This window comes from Caloenas nicobarica, chromosome 5 (genome assembly GCF_036013445.1).
Source record: "Caloenas nicobarica isolate bCalNic1 chromosome 5, bCalNic1.hap1, whole genome shotgun sequence".
Classification (NCBI taxonomy): Eukaryota; Metazoa; Chordata; class Aves; order Columbiformes; family Columbidae; genus Caloenas; species Caloenas nicobarica.
The window spans coordinates 10,081,973-10,098,085 of NC_088249.1; the positions used below are offsets into that span (position 1 = coordinate 10,081,973).

At 36.8% G+C, this 16,113-nt stretch overlaps 1 protein-coding gene across 1 annotated transcript; it reads left to right on the forward strand.

Annotated features, from left to right (window-relative positions):
- The first annotated feature begins 365 nt into the window (after positions 1-365).
- Positions 366-5,320, forward strand: ATP5MJ (ATP synthase membrane subunit j). Its single transcript, XM_065636922.1, has 4 exons — positions 366-460; positions 2,310-2,433; positions 4,237-4,257; positions 5,122-5,320. The coding sequence occupies exons 2-4, from the start codon at positions 2,310-2,312 to the stop codon at positions 5,145-5,147; spliced, it is 171 nt and encodes a 56-aa protein (XP_065492994.1). The 5' UTR covers positions 366-460; the 3' UTR covers positions 5,148-5,320.
- Positions 5,321-16,113: the final 10,793 nt, after the last annotated feature.

Genomic DNA, 16,113 nt, shown 5'->3' on the forward strand with positions numbered 1-16,113 from the left:
CTGTTCGCCGCGTAAAGACTTGCGGGCCCTTCCCGGCCTTGTCCCTCACACAGGACAGCCGCCGCGTTCCCGGGAAGCAGGAGTGAGGTGCGGATCGGGCCGAACTCTGGTGAGAGGGGCCCTGGCACTGAGCGTGTGCTTCTCCAGCGGCAGGAGCTCCGTGAGGGTCGGGCAGGGCCCTGGGGCGGCTGAGGGGCCGCAGGGACGTGACGGGGCTGGTATGTCGAGGCCGCGTTCCCCGCGCGCTCCGGGGCACGAGGAGCAGCGGCGCCGACAGCGCTCGGCTGACAGCGGAGTGCGCCCTGGTCCTCCGCGGCATTAGGGGGCGCTGCGCGGCGGCGGCGTTCTCGGTTGGCCCGGGTTTTTCTCTCGTCCTTTCCCAGCATCCCCCGCGGTGATAGCGGAGACTTTCCCAGCCCGGTGACCTTCGGCGGCCGCCCGCGTTCTCTCGGCTGTCACGGTGGGTTTCGGCCCAAACGCGGCCTGCTGGTTGTCGGCGGGCACCGCCCCGGGGGTGTCTCAGGGCGGCTGTTCTGGTTCAGCGGGGGAAAGGAGGGGAGTGGGGGCCGCTGCCGGCGGCGCTCGAGCTCAGCCGTTACCCGCCCCACACCCCCCGTGCGGATGGCGCTGCGGGTCAGGCCCCGGGCGGGCGGCCGGTGCCCCGGGTGCGGTGCGGGTACGGCGGGGGGGTCAGTGAGGAGGCAAATTCAGCGCTGTTCCTGGTAGATGTCAGAAAAAAAAAAAAAAGGCCTGAACGATGTCGCTCCCACCGAGGCCTTGGGGAAAGGTCTCTGCCGGGTTTTAGCAGGGTGTTAATTGGAAATATCATTGCATGTTCTCTGTGCTTTGTAGTAGTGGGAGGAAAATCATAGAATGTTAGGGGTTGGAAGGGACTTCAAAAGCTCATCCAGTCCAATCCCCCTGCTGGAGCAGGAACACCCGGATGAGGTTACATAGGAACGTGTCCAGGCGGGTTTTGAATGTCTCCAGAGAAGGAGAATCCACAACCTCCCTGGGCAGCCTGTTCCAGTGTCTGTCACCCGCACTGTGAAGAAGCTTCTTCTCATATTAAAGTGGAACCTGCTTTGCTTCCTTTCTTTTCAGTCTGCTTGTTTGTTAGTATGTCTTGATATTCTGCTATAGCAGAATGACAGCTATTACAGCACTATTCATCTGAAACTCCAAATACTGGGAACTTTGGGGAGGTGCAGTTTTCCTAATAGTACTGCTGGAAGTGCAACACTGTTTCAGGCAATCTGTCCACAATAGGAAAATTTTATTGAAATGTCTGTTCATAAATAAAGATAAATATGGGTTTGCCTATAATTATACATTAATTATCATGAAGATGTTTTCATTAAGAAGCACCTAGATTTTCCCAGTGGTTTTGACATTGGTTACCCTTGCATCCTTTACTCTTTGATGCTTGCCAAAGGGTGCTTTACATTTAGTAATGGCAAATAAGTAAGTAAGCATTACCTCATAAAAGTTTTAATCTGCTTTTAAATCCTGGGACTCTGGTTTACCATATACTGCCCATATATGTATATAGCTGACTTTATTGGGTTGTATTAAGTGTAAATAGTGACTTTATTGGGGTGAAGTGCTATATATAAGACAGTAGAACATGTAGTATTTCAGTGCATTGTGGTGCAAATGTGTACTAATGTGTATGGGGGTTAGGGCAAGCTTTATTTTAAAACATCTTGCAGTTTTCTGTTTGTCTAACAAAGCTGTGTAGAAAGGGAAAAAATAAACAGGCTTCTTGCTCTTGGAGCATATTTTGAAAGTAAAATATTCATAATAAATCATTAATTCAGTAGCTTAACATCATTTATTTTGCTATTTAGAGTAGATATTACCATGTTGGGAGAGATAGCTGTGGAGGTGGGAGGGAAACGAACTCAGCAGTGCAAGTGAGGAGCCTCTCTGGCTTGTCTGGAACGAAGTTTTTCTCCTGAGAGAATGTGGAAACATTAAAAAAAAAAAAAAGCTGTCACTGATGGGGAGAGTGGAGCCTAATTATTGCTACTCTGTAAATGCTCTACGGAGTCATCTTTGAACCCTTTCATCAGCTGCAAATTATTATTTTTTATTGTCTTAGCCTATAAATTGTGACCTTAACTCTGAATCTTCATTGCTTTAGTTTGGAATAAGTACTTTTGCATGTTTGGGGATTTCTTTTAACCTATAAGCTGATGCTGGTGTATATCAGGAGTGTGTCTGTACATAAACACATATATGTGTGTATATATTAAAAATATAGCAGGTAAGAAGCTCACCATTACAAAAATTCTTGTAATTTTCAGATGGTGCAGTCCATGATTCCAAACTCATTGAGAGCCATGAAATTCTACTTTACTACCGTGTATCAAGAAATATGGGTTGGTGTAGCATTAACAGCTTATGTCTATTACAAAATTTCATATGGTGGTAAGTTACACATTATAGTCTTCATTAGCTGTTACTTTAAAGATAGGTTTGTAGATGATAATCTACAGTTAGAAATCAGTCATGGAAAATATCCAACAAATAAGAAGTTAACACTCTTACTTAAAGCCAGGTCTTTGCCATAAAAATTTAGAAGTTTTAACATGCTCAGTGTATCATAGAAGATTACACTAACAAAAATACTCAAATACCAGTGTAACTGTGTCTGCATTATGAAGATTAGGTAACGTAGTTATTGGTTTTAAAAACTTTCATCTAACTTGCAAGCTATAGCCAGAGACTTCTCCTGTAGATTTGTCCTGATGTGGAATGTAAGGGTGTTTTGAACTAGAACTTACTTTGATTAGAATTTTTTTAGAATCCTTATGTTTTTGAGTTTTTGCTCAAGATCTGCAAGAAAATACAGTTTTCGAAAGGTTTTCCCATGTGAATTTGTGAAAGGTAAAGCACTTAGTTTATTTTGGGCTGATGCACCGCAAAATGTGAGGTACATCACTGAACATTAAAATGTGTGTAAGTTGGTGATAGTGGAGCACTTTCTCAGAGGAAGGAACAAAACATCTAATGTAAAACTAATAAATTAGAGTGGGTCAGGTTCCTCAAAGCAGAAAGGTATACCAGATTATGGTGTCTTAAAGGTCTTGTTCTTCAATTTAGGCTATGCTGAAAAAATTCCAAATCAAAGCCTTTACTAACTGTCGTGAACAATGAAATGTTATAAACTGTAGACAAACTTGATATGGAAAGGAGCCTCTCACTGTGGGAACACCTGAGTGGTGTTACCTCAGTATTTCTCGAGCTTTGTCCAAATAACTTGTAGCATGTCCAAAGATGTAACACTACATTTAAAAGCTTAGGTAAATATAAGTAGACGAACAGCCAGAGAGAAAAAATATAACTTAACTTTTGCTTTAACTTATTTAATTTCAAAAATTCAAAATTGACAGACTTTTTCAAGTGTGTGTTCATGTTACACTACTTTTATTTTCATTTATGAGTTAGATAATAGATGTGGTGGTGTAGGGTTTCGAGGGTCAAAACCTTGATATGGGGCAACTGTATGCTAGGCATTATTTTAAAGTGAATCTAGCTTTTAGTACCTGTAGCCCCTTCGACAGTTTGGGGGACAGTTTTGCAAATAATAGGTATATTTATAAAAGAGTATGCTGTAGAATAACGTAGATTGGAAGGGACCTCTTGAGCTCACCTGGTCCAAAACACTGGTTGAAGTAGTTAGGGTAGAGTTAAATCAGGTTGTTCACGGCCTTATTCGTAATTCAAATGAATATTTTCAAGGGTGAAGATTGTACAGCCTCTTAGGACTGCCCTCCTTATTAAAATTTATTTCCATCTCTTCTTGTCTGATCACTGTGAATCAGTATTTTAGGAGAACAATTACAATGGGAATGTAAAATAAGCTGTTTCACTCAAAGGAAGACTTAAAAGCAAACTGTATTCTTGTCACTTCAGTTTATATCTGTATGTTGTGTGTATTTATATCCATATGTAAAATAGTATGATTCTGTATACATTTCTTGTGAATTACAGTAGGAGTCTTGATGGCTACAATTTCTAAATGCATGGACTCTTGTATAATTAAAAACAAACAACTTTTAAGGAATCAATGTAATGTTTACTGACACGTGCCATTGAAGGTACATGTTGTACACTTAAAATCTTCAAGCTAATTAGCAAACTATACACAGTATAATCTAATGGAAGTTTATCTGGAAAAAAAAAAAATAAACTGTTATTGTTCCACTTGGATTTTTCTTTTTTTTCCAGGCAAAAAAGCAGTGGCAGACAGTAAGTACTAAATATCTAATAACCTGTTGTATTTTTTAAATTACTGCAGTAAAAATTAGCTCAGCATACATTACATAAGTTTGGGGCTTAAGTTATGGATTTAGAAAATGTTTAAAGACTACTTCAAAATATATAGTTTTGGTTGTATTGATGGTTTTATAATCTAGAAACATCTGTGAATCTGTACCTCTGTCTTAAATTGTCCTTTGTAGAGGTTTTAGGAGTACAATGGAAGTTGTACGCCTTGATTGGAGGGGTTGTAATTATTTTAAATAATAGTAACAACTATTTAATGGAATTACTTAAATCAGCACAATATTAAGAGTAGCTGCTATTTTAGCTGTCAGGAAACTAAGTAGTTTAAACTTGTATTTTGAATTTTTATATCTTCTATGAAGTAGTGTTTAGATATTTATGGACAGTTTCTTCTGACATCACACTGGAATTTTTCATGAGCTGCTATATCTCAGTTAACTTTCTGTTCCATGATAGACAGTCCATTTGCTCCTAGTTGGATTTGTATATGCAAACATTATTTACATTTTAAAATATGTAATTAGTGAAAATACTGCCGAGTAGACTCAAGGATAATAGCAAAAATAACCTTTAATTTAGGAAGAACCATACCAAAACTGAGCAAGAATGGATGTTTGCCTGTAATAGTGCTTCAAAGCTTGCAAAAGAGGATTTTTAGTATTGACCCAGTTTATATATGCAGTTTGAGGTTTTGTTTTATTTGACAGGGCAGTGGAATCTGCCACTTCTTGTGCTCAGATGTAAAGTTGCCTGTTCTAGGTACTGAACTACATTCCTGAATTGATTTGCTCTACTGTTTGCACAGTCTAAATTGTGTCTTTGTTTCAGAGTCCTCCAGTGCTGGCCATCATTAAAGACCTCTTCTCTTCTTGGAGTATGAATTTGGTGGTTCGTCATCTGTACTGTAAATGAAGCAAGTTACAACCATAGGGAAGTTAATTCTAAAACTGTACCTGATCCATCTGCTGTAATTGGAGAAAGAATAAATCCATTGAGCAACAAGGAATTAAACATGTTGGACAAAGTATGCCACAGTGTATTGTTAACCTAATTTTTAGAATAGAGATTTTTTGTTTCCTATAGTTCTTCCAAGTTCACCTTTTTCAACAGTACTTTGAAAAAGACCAAATTTCTATAAATAAACTTCTTAATAGAATTAGCCAACATTTCTTACAATAGCATTAAGCCTTTTTTTTCTCTAATGATATCTTTTTTGCCTAGAACTTTTAAAATGTCATTTAAAAGTACGCCAAATGTGAGGACTTAATTCTCAGCTTTTCACCAACTTACAGTGCAATAATTAAGGGTACAAAAAATTATTTTTAAAACTTTACATTTTTTAAGGAGTTCTTACGTCTGCAAGGATTAAAAGCAAAAGCTGTATCGTTACTAAAACACTATGCAAAATGTTTAAAGAGGTTTTTAAAAAGTACATTATTGGCAACTATTTTTGTCCTTCATATTCAGTAGAGCTAAGGAATTATTCTGAAAGGCTCTTCCTTTAGTCACAAATTTTGCAAAGGAGTAAGTAATAACATGCCCATATTGAATGAGAAAATTGAGATGACATGGGCCATCATCTGCCATTTGAGTTTATGAAAATCTCAGAATTGAAAGGGAATAATGAAATCACACATTGTGGCAGCAGTTAATATATATAAGCATAAACAAACATTTAACTGACTTCAAAGAATTTTTCTTTTTCCTGAAAATGTAGAAGTAATATATGCATTACTAGGAAGGGTCATTAGTGGTTTTTGCAGGCAGCTGTCAAAATCACTCCATAGGTAGTGTTATATTTTGGAAACTCTAGGAACTGATATTATCATATGAAAATCAGATTTCCGAACTATACAAACTGAATTCTTTACCAAGGGGTACATACTGTATAAAACCAAAATTGGACTTCATGTCATGTTTTGTTTAAATTTAGCCTAATCTGCTTTTGAGAAGATTAAGAGGCTTAAGTCATTTAATGACTTAATGCTTACGTACATATTTTTAAATGTTTCACTGAAACATCTTAAGTGTTTCAGCTTGATTAAAGTTTTGCTTTTCAGTCATTCTGATTGCAGTATCTGGCTATAACTTAAATATTTCGTATTTGAATACTTGATAACCTTACCTGTGCATGGTAAACATTCCAAGCACTGTGTTGCCTTTAGTTTCTTAAAAATGTATACTTCTGCTTAAACTTAATAGGTATACCTACAATGAGGAAAACTTAACAGTCATATTTCTCTGAAAGCTTTTTTTAAAAATGCAAGTAGAGCATTGATCAATTTGAAAAGAATAGGTGACACCTATCTTTCATGCATTCTTGACATTTCTTCCACCTTCCACAGTTGTCCTTCTTGTTGCATCTTTCCCTTGATATGTTTTAGCTGATTCTTTCATCATTTTCATAATTTCTATATGGGTTCTTCAGTGTTTCCTCACCACAGAAGAATGAATGGGAAGTCAAATAACTCACTATTTGTTTCTTTACATAAAAACAAAAGCCTCCAGAAGGAGGGAGCAGAGAATAAAAACTAGAAGAAAATAGAGCTTCAAATGAACAGATGTTAGGCCAGTGGTGATTACAGGGTGGGTCAGAGTTGTGGTTTAGTTAATAATTTATGCCAGGTAAGGAGCTATATGTGCATTTGTAATGCAAATTTATGATCACTGAGTTATAGTTCCTAAGATACTACACATACTTCAAATGACCTGCTTTAGCAATTTGCAATTACAGAGCTGAGGAAAACAAGCTAGGGAAAAAACATCAATCACGGCAGGATTTGCTTCACCATAGCTAGAACCGGCACACCGGGCTGAGCTACATCAACGTCCTGGCTGATCTTGTAGATGTTAATTGAAAAATAAGAGGAGCTTCTGCTAACCTGCCCTTGGAGCAGTTAACTGCACTATGAGGTAAACTTAACCTACTTCAACTCTTAATGCTTCTTGATATCTGACGTGCTTGATTTTCAAGTAAGGAAAGGAAGTACATATGGGCAGCAATGTCTGGGTTATGAAAACTAGTTTCTACTGAAATAATGCTATCTGCAGCTGATTCTTACGTTAGTGCATCTCTGCCAGAAATTTCTGTGAAGGTTTCAGAATATTCCTTCCTGTTTGTGATCCTTAACACAAAAATCTGCAAGAGATAAGGGAAGTAAAACTGCTGTTTATGTTTAAATAGATTTTTTTTTTCACTTGAGTATGATCCAGGAGGAGGAAATTTTCAGTCAGTAGCTTGACTCAAAGGCAGAAATCAATACACCCATAATGTATTACATCCATAATGTATAACACCTGTAGTACTATCTGCCTACTTTCTGCTCCTCTATGCTGAAGCATACCAGGTAGTATAAAAGACAATAAAGGGAAGTTAACTAAGGCATTGTAAGTGCTATTTCTTATTTACAGTGATGTGTGGAAGGAGTAATCAGTTTTCTTTGCACCACTACCATCTGGAGCATAGCCCTAGGTAGAGAAGCATTGCAAAGCAGTGCCCTTGAAGTGAATACTCTAAATTTAGAATATGTGCCCTTTTTTGTAATTTAGCTAAGGTGATTTTGAAAGCTAACTCAAAACAAAAAGGTTTTCATGTTCCAGATAAGTGTCTATATAGACAAGCCTCAGCTACTGAACAAACCTATTTTCTATGCAAATGAATACTTAGGATCAAGATTTTTGTTCATGGAGGTAATATTAATCATGATTCGCAATTAAACACTGGTGGGAGAAATGCTTAGTGCTCATTGATGGATCATGCTGTATCCATTTAGCTGCTCCTTTATATTGCTGACATGTCTAAAATGAGAGGATTACATTTAAACTTTATATACTAAAATAGTTCAGCAATTGCATTTTTATTTGCCTGTGATAAAGCATCAGCAATGGCAAAAACTGACTGTTTACTACCTTTGCAATGTTAAGTGCAACAACAAACTCCTATAGGGGCTAAAAAGCCTCATCCAAATACCGCAGCACCATCTTGACCAAGTTTTGCTGTGGCATTGGTATTTTTTCTTTAAATCAATGCAGAACATGAAAGCTTAGCAGCAAGGACCTATATTAATAATGACAATGCTAATGCAAGATGTGGTCTTTTTTACAGTACAAGTCATTCTGTATTTGCCCCTCCACACCAGGTCATACTTATGGCCAGGATTTTTCAATGTGGAGCTCTGAGATTTCTAGCACATTTTCAAGTGTTGTCCTACAATTAGGAACCTCAGAGTATCCCCTGCATGCTAATAAAGTATTGTGGAATACCATCCGGGAGCAGCAAAGTACAGTCAGAGCCAAGGAAACATTAGTCACAGGGCCCAACCTACTTAACCTCTTTAATGGCTAACTTGGGAAAAAACCCAAATGTTTATTCATGTTAATGGAGAGGATGAGTAAAGTTGCAGGAAATGATCTAAAGGAACTAAAACAGCTGAACTAGTCTGCTATTTATCTGAATCATGATAGCAAACCACTGTTTGAAGTACAAATCCAGCCCGATACTGAGCTGGTATGTTTATGTGTATTGTGCTTTCAGTTCCTCAAGGAAGGAAAACTATCAGGTGCTTGTTAGGCACAGGTGATGATTATATGTGATATCACCACCAGATGGCTGAAATGAAACTGAGGAAATCAACGTGTGAAATCTCTATTGTTTCATTTACGGAAATCTGTAAAGCTACTAGGAAGGAAAAAAATAGCAAGATAGGAGATTCCCTGAGGCATTAAATGTTGGTTAACAACTCAGTAAATAGGGGAACAAGAAGTGACAAGATAGTGCTTGAACGGCCGGCTCTTCATACTATAATTCCATGACCTTTAGCAACTAACGTTTAGCAGCTAATATTCTCTTTACTTAAGAATATAAAGCCATGTGACTCTGATTTGGTAATTTACGAATAACTCCTAAACAAGAAATTCCTGTAGTCTACTCCACTCCTGCAGGCAAACTATTTGGAAACAGTTACTCTCCCCTAATTCAGAATGAACTGACCACCACAAGAATGGATTATTTGGAATTTTTAATTAAATTCTGCTAAGGGTACTATGATCTCTTTGGTTGTGGTTTAACAGTATGAGTACTCTGGCAGCTGTACCAGCTTGTGAGGTTTCTACCTGTGTACCACAGTGCCTTGCTCCTCATAGTTTTGGTGATACAACTATTTGTGACTCAGATCAGGCAATTTTTCATATTTTTTTCCCCCCTCTAAAATAATGAAACAAGCCTTCTGGGGTTTTTTTTCTGTTTTAATTTTGATCCATCTCCTGATCCTGTTAACAGCAAAGCTGCTTTATAACTTGCATTACCACACAAAAGTGTTACTTTTTTTGCAGAAAAGGAGCAGAAGAATCAGAATTTCTAGCTTCCCATTCACTCACCCAGCTTTCCTAGGTCATTGTGTCACTTGCAATCATTTAATGCAAATTTCCTCCTCATACCCAGCTACGCGCATGATCAGAGTACTGTCCTCCCATAGGAACCGTCATCATTGTCAACGCTCACAGGAGTAAGAAGAATGCAGAACTCCACCCTGTATACAAATCAGGAATGTCAGTTTGTGCTTCAGCAAAAATGCCAAAACTTTACTTCCTTCCTCTGTGACAGCACATCGCTTTCTCAAGTCGATTGTATCACTTACTATAATTAATTGGGACAAACAAACGAATAAGTAGGGAACAGGGAGAGCGATTGTACCGCAATATTCTAATGCTCCATACTTGCAGGAAGAATACTTTTAGTAATAAAGGATAAATTTGGAAGTGGTTCTTCAAATGAAATTTTTGGTTGTCATCAAATGAAAACATACTTTTAATTATTATGACAATACACTTTTAATTATTATGACTTTCAAAAACCTAAAGTAACTTTTTTTAATTGACATGACCTTTAACTATTTTATATCCATATCATCACAGTAACTTCAGCTATCTGCTGGAACAGACAATAATGATTTCTTCAGAGAAGAAATGAAGTGTGTGTGCTAGGAAATGATAATAGGGACTTTGTGGGTGGTAGAACTAACAGTATTCTCAATGAATCCCATCTTTGGTGACTACTTCTGCCTACACAGATTTTTTCCTGCAATATCAGTTGTAGTCTTCATTTCTTGTTTTAACCTGTTGTGTTTAGCATGCTTTTGATAATATTAAGAATTGCTGCAATTAAGGGGGAATTCTTTAGGTATGGTGTAGGAACTGTTTTGAGATTATTTCATATGGAATGTTATATAAACAAGCAAAATGGCAACAACCAAACTGAATACAGCCAGAATATTCTGGGAGGAGAAAAGAGGGATTAATAAAATGGATTAGAATGTGAACAGGCATTTGATACAGGACCAAGAATACAGGGAAGGATACCCCTTTTTTTAATGGTCTAACCAAAACCATTTCTATTTCTATAATTAACTCCATTATTTATCCTGAGGATATACAGAGAGCAGTCTCAAGCTATACTTTTTGCAGCACTATTATTGATGGTACTCGTGATGCTTCAGGTACACCTTTTAAGGTAGCCTACTTGTACAGAAAAATAGGCCAGTTTTAAATTCTCTTACACCTGACATTACAATTTTCTCCTTATGTTGTATTCCACATTTATTTTCAAGTGGCATGTGAGATGATAGTTCTTTTATTCCCAGTTAGGACCTCAAGACACTTCTATAAAATAATTAGCAAAAATTTAAATTATGCATGGAGTTTTTTTCAGTAAGCTAAGAATTGGAGACATACCAGTTTTAACAAAGGATCTGACTCTTGTTTCAGTAAACACCGAGACATAAAAACTTTTCAGCATACTTTGATTTAGTTAATTTTTTGGAGTAATGCAATTATAAAAGGAATCTTGCCAAAAATATTTTTACTTTGCTTTCACATTATATATTCTTATTAATGCTAACTACCACACCTCTTTTTAAATTATGGCTACTAATTTAAACATGTACTCAGGCCTGTCTAGAAGGACAGAAGCAGAAGGCAAGAAAAAAAATGGTGTAGAACTTTTACATAGTTGGAAGAAAAAGAGGAAAGATTCAAGTTACTTTACCTTGTGCGGTAGCTTGTCCTTCTATAGAATAGAAATACCGGTTTTGAATGTGAGACATAAGCAACAGACAGACCTTTAAAGTAGCATCTAATGATCGCTGAGCAAGTAGGTTATTATTGTGTGTACTTCTCTATGACGAACACACTCCTTTCCAGTCTTTCAAATCTTCTGAGGTTCAGCTGCATATTATGATATCTTTGAATAAATCAACCTGAAATAGATTCCAAACACTCACTGCTGATACATTCTCTACTGTCACGATTTCTAGGGCTTTTCACTGAATAATTTTCAGTAGGGTTCCATCAATGCCCTGTACAATTCATCTCCCTTTACTGTTGACGTTCTGTTTAGGCAGCTAAGAATTGCAGTAAACCTTGTCATGGGATCACAACAGTAAAAATAAAAATTATTCAGAAATATGTTTCAAACCAAGCTACTTAGAGGGCAAAACAACTTGTCTCATTAATGTTCCCAGGATTAGAACATCATTACTTTACCTGGAAAAGCAATATTTGAACTTTAAGGATCAGTAAAGTACAAAACCATACAATTTCTTAGATTACATCTGCTGGTCAGATTATCTGAGTGCAGCTGCTCTTCTATAAAAATGCACTATTAAAGTGTCTGTGACAGAAAAACTCAAATTCACAATGAATTGTATACACCTGTATAGAAGACAGCCATGCTCTGATAATTTTTGGTAATCAAAAAGTGATCACTTAAGGCATGAGGTTTATATATATATAGTGCAGAAATGTTTTCCATAGAGGTGTATCTTAAATCATAACCATATCTGTTTCACAACTGTAATTGTGCTTTATTTAAATAGATTTGATACTCTTTATTGTATTTTTGGAGGAAACTTACCTTGTGTATTCTGATCTGTAAAATCTGTGATGAGTACACACAAAAAGGGTAAAGAATGTTATTTTCAGTAGCGTAGTCTTAATAATGTAGTTTAAATACTAAGTATAAACAGATTACATTTTTTTTAAATACACATTTAATTTGTTTTATAATTACTTTCTCCTACAATATGTGAATATTCTTCTGTTCAGAGACATGTTTTTCTCTCCAAGCCTTCTTTGCACATCACCTTCTCTCAGTAATTGCTGAAAAACACATTCCAGTATATCCCAGACTTCAGAATCAAGCACAGAACTTTCCTAATCTCCCTCCCAAGCTGCAGTCCTTGAAGTTCACCCATTACCAGGTACAACAGCAGGAAGCATGAGCTCCATTATGTTATACCCTCTGCATGTTTTTTCTTAGTAGATCTACTTACCTCAAGTAAGCTAACCAAGAAAGAGACATATTCTAGAAGAAGATACACATTTCAAATTAGGAATTACTGGGTTTGAATATGGGAATAATACAAATTTAACATAAAAAACCTGCATCTGATCCAGCAGTAAATATGAGAAAAAAAGCAGATTATTTTCAATTATAGTAAATTATAGTAAAAAGTAGTTGTCGATCTTAAACAAGGAAGTGATGGTTAACAGAAAAGTTGAAGATTAGCTGCCCATCATTTTTGCAGCATGGGTTAAATATTAATCATGTATCACAGAATTCTGCATTAGGCCTTTAGCTGAGAGAGAAAACATTTGAAATCACTTCATACAGAAATTGTTAAAAACACTTGAGTACTTGACTCACTGAATCATGGCTGAGATACCCAAGAACAATTTTAGACTTACAGTAACAAATGAAATGTCTGGACTCAATCTTAAAACATGACCGGTCCTTTTCCCCCTCAGACTTAGCCAAGTGATACACCCAAAATGAAGTAGCATATAAAAAAAGGAGTAAAGTGAAGGATTGACTTGCTACTCTATCCCCTCCCTAATTCATGTTTCAACTAATAACTCCTCGTCTAGCTAGTCAGAGATACTTCCACTCATCATGGCCATATGGAAAATTTAAGAAAAAAAACTTTCATAAAGAAGTATCTTGAGAGTCCAAATGGTTATAAACCTAAAGCTACAAGCACAGAGAACCTCTCCCAGGACATTTAAGCTTTTGTTTTCTCCACCCCCTTGAATATAGTTTATGGTTTCATCATTATAAATTACAGGGGAGCAAACCAAGATTTTCCGTCTGTAAAAACAACGGCACATAATCTGTCTTATAGAGCTGTATCTTCTGTAGCTACAACATGAAAAATTAACAGTACCTTTTAGCGTAAGAATTTTATGAGAGTGTATAGTAACACATTATCAATGAGGCCACAGCATTCTCCGCTACGTACGTTCTTCTGCATCACGTGTGTTGGATTAAGCATACAATTTACGTTATTGTTTAAAGAAATTACATCTCTAATCCACCAAATGCAGGGCTGAACCACATGACATACCAGACACTCAAATCCCCAGGAAGTGCACACAGCTCTGCTATATACAGATCATATGGCTTCACTCCTGCTTTAATTATGCTCCTTTTCAGAATGATGCGCTGAGTAGATTGTGCTATGGAAACTTTAGAACCTTAGTCATCTAGTCCAGCATACATTACTTTAGAATATTACAAGGTAGTGATGAAAAAGTATCTTTCTCCTGTTCACGTGTCTCAAATACTGTACACAAAACAGACATCAAAGTGTTTCTTTTAGATTATTATTTATAGTTTATCTCTGAACAGGTTTGGTGGGGTTTAAAATGCATTGGATGTATATGAATTCAAACATGGCAACATATGACTGTTGTTCAGTATGAATTCCTTATTGGTGCAGCCTTAGGAAGTCAGCTTGATTCTGGAATGAGAGGTTACTTAAGGCCATAGCTAACAAATTAAAATAGCTTTCCTTTAAATATACACACTTACTTTACACAGTATTTCACAAAATATTTTAGGCTACCTGCTGTGAAACCCTCCTTGAAATACTTAGTCTTTTTGTTTGTATAATCTGTTACATAGTGCTGTACCTGCACGTTAACTGCCTGGCAAGTTATTATAGAAGTACTTTTGTGACTCAACTTCTAAAATAGTTTACTTACAGCCAGTTCCTCCTGCATTACAGCAAATGCAAAATGTAATTTTTGAAAGGAGAGTTATACTCTGTAATAAAGTAATCCCCTCATTCATTTAGAAAGGACACATTAAATTTTTGTAATACACATAAAACCCCAATGCTCCTCTCCATACTCACTTTTTAGGCATTTTATTCTGCCAGTTGTGAGGAAACTCATCCTAACTGTCACCATCCAAAAGTCTGCTCTCTAATCTGAGCTAGTCATCCAGGCTCCATCTTAAATCAATAGAGATAGGCACCTTCAAAGAGTGACAGATTTAGATAGTGGGATGAGTATCTCAGCATGGAATGAATTGCCTGCAGAGCTGCCTCTCTCTCTCCCCTCCCCATCCCCATTTATCTACAGAAGGAGCCTAGATGGCTGATTGAGACTATCCACCTAACTTCTAGATTACTGAAGTTGGATAAGATGGATCCCACCTTAAATGTTTGGCCTCTATGTCTATAAACAGGGGTACCTGTTATTTCAAATAATACCACATGAAAAGAAAAAAAAGTTTTAAATTAATTTAAAATAAACGCTTATTTTCCTGTGGCACTTCCAAAGCCTGAAAATATTTTCCTGTGCTCCAGAAAAGCATCTTAATAATGCAAAATAAAAAAAGAAGCAGGAGAGATTCAGATGTGGTAGTTTTAAAAACTTTAAACCACATATTTTAAAATCTCAGTAGAAGATACTTAAAAAACACAAGTAGGAATTGGAACTTCATCAGGAGCACTCCTGAAGATCTCATTAGTCTCCCATCTGTATCTCTGGCAATGACTACTTGTCCTAAGAATAACATGCATGATCAGATAAGAGGCCTGCCAAATTATTAACTGCAGTTAATTTTTTTTTTCAATAAATCTGGTTAAAATATAAAATATATTAATGGTAATTTTTCTCTACCATAAATTTCAAGTACCTTAGCAAAACACTAAAATGATAGTTTATACATTTCAATCAAATGTTAATTTATACCTAAACACGAGCTTGGCACAAATCTCAAAAACTAACCATACCATAGCTAATACACAGCAATTCTTCATTTTTTGGTGTTTTAAGTTGAATAAATATCTGTTAAGCTATAGTGGCTTCAATTTGTAAAGTTAAATAATATTGGTCTGGTTTTGGTAAGAACCAAGAGGAGTGTAAAACGTATTTGCGTAACATGTTTTAATACTTACACCAACAAGTAAGCACAAACCCTTTCCTTTAGAGAAAGGCCAACAAAATTAGAGTACCTCTCACAAAGGCAACGTATTTCAAAGCAAATCATTTGAGTTCTGTACCTCTGGCTTTATCTGCTTCCATAACCAAACTCCCTTACCTTATCTTCGTAGGCATTCCCCAAATCATGACTGCCTTCACACAACCTCACTTAGATAAGACAGGCAACTAACTTGTAGGTATCACTGGCCCCTTTGGCCAAACAACGTAATTTCTACAAAGTCAGACCAGTCATTTGGTATGGAAATGCATGGGCAATGGGGAAAACAAATTCCACATTATTACAAGTGATTTGTAGATTTATAAGTTAGAATCAGAAGATTTTATAATGGCTGCTCCATTGCTTGACTGATAAAAGTGGTTCCCAAAAAGATTCTTCTGTGGGAGAGGAAATGTTAATTAATTTACCACTCTGCAGGTAGAGTTTAAAGTCTATGCTTTGTAAAGATCGGTTAATTTTTTTTCTTTCTTTCGTCATTTCTATGGGAAAATGGAGATGGGAAGGGATGAGTCAAGTGGCATTTTTCAAGGGAAGCA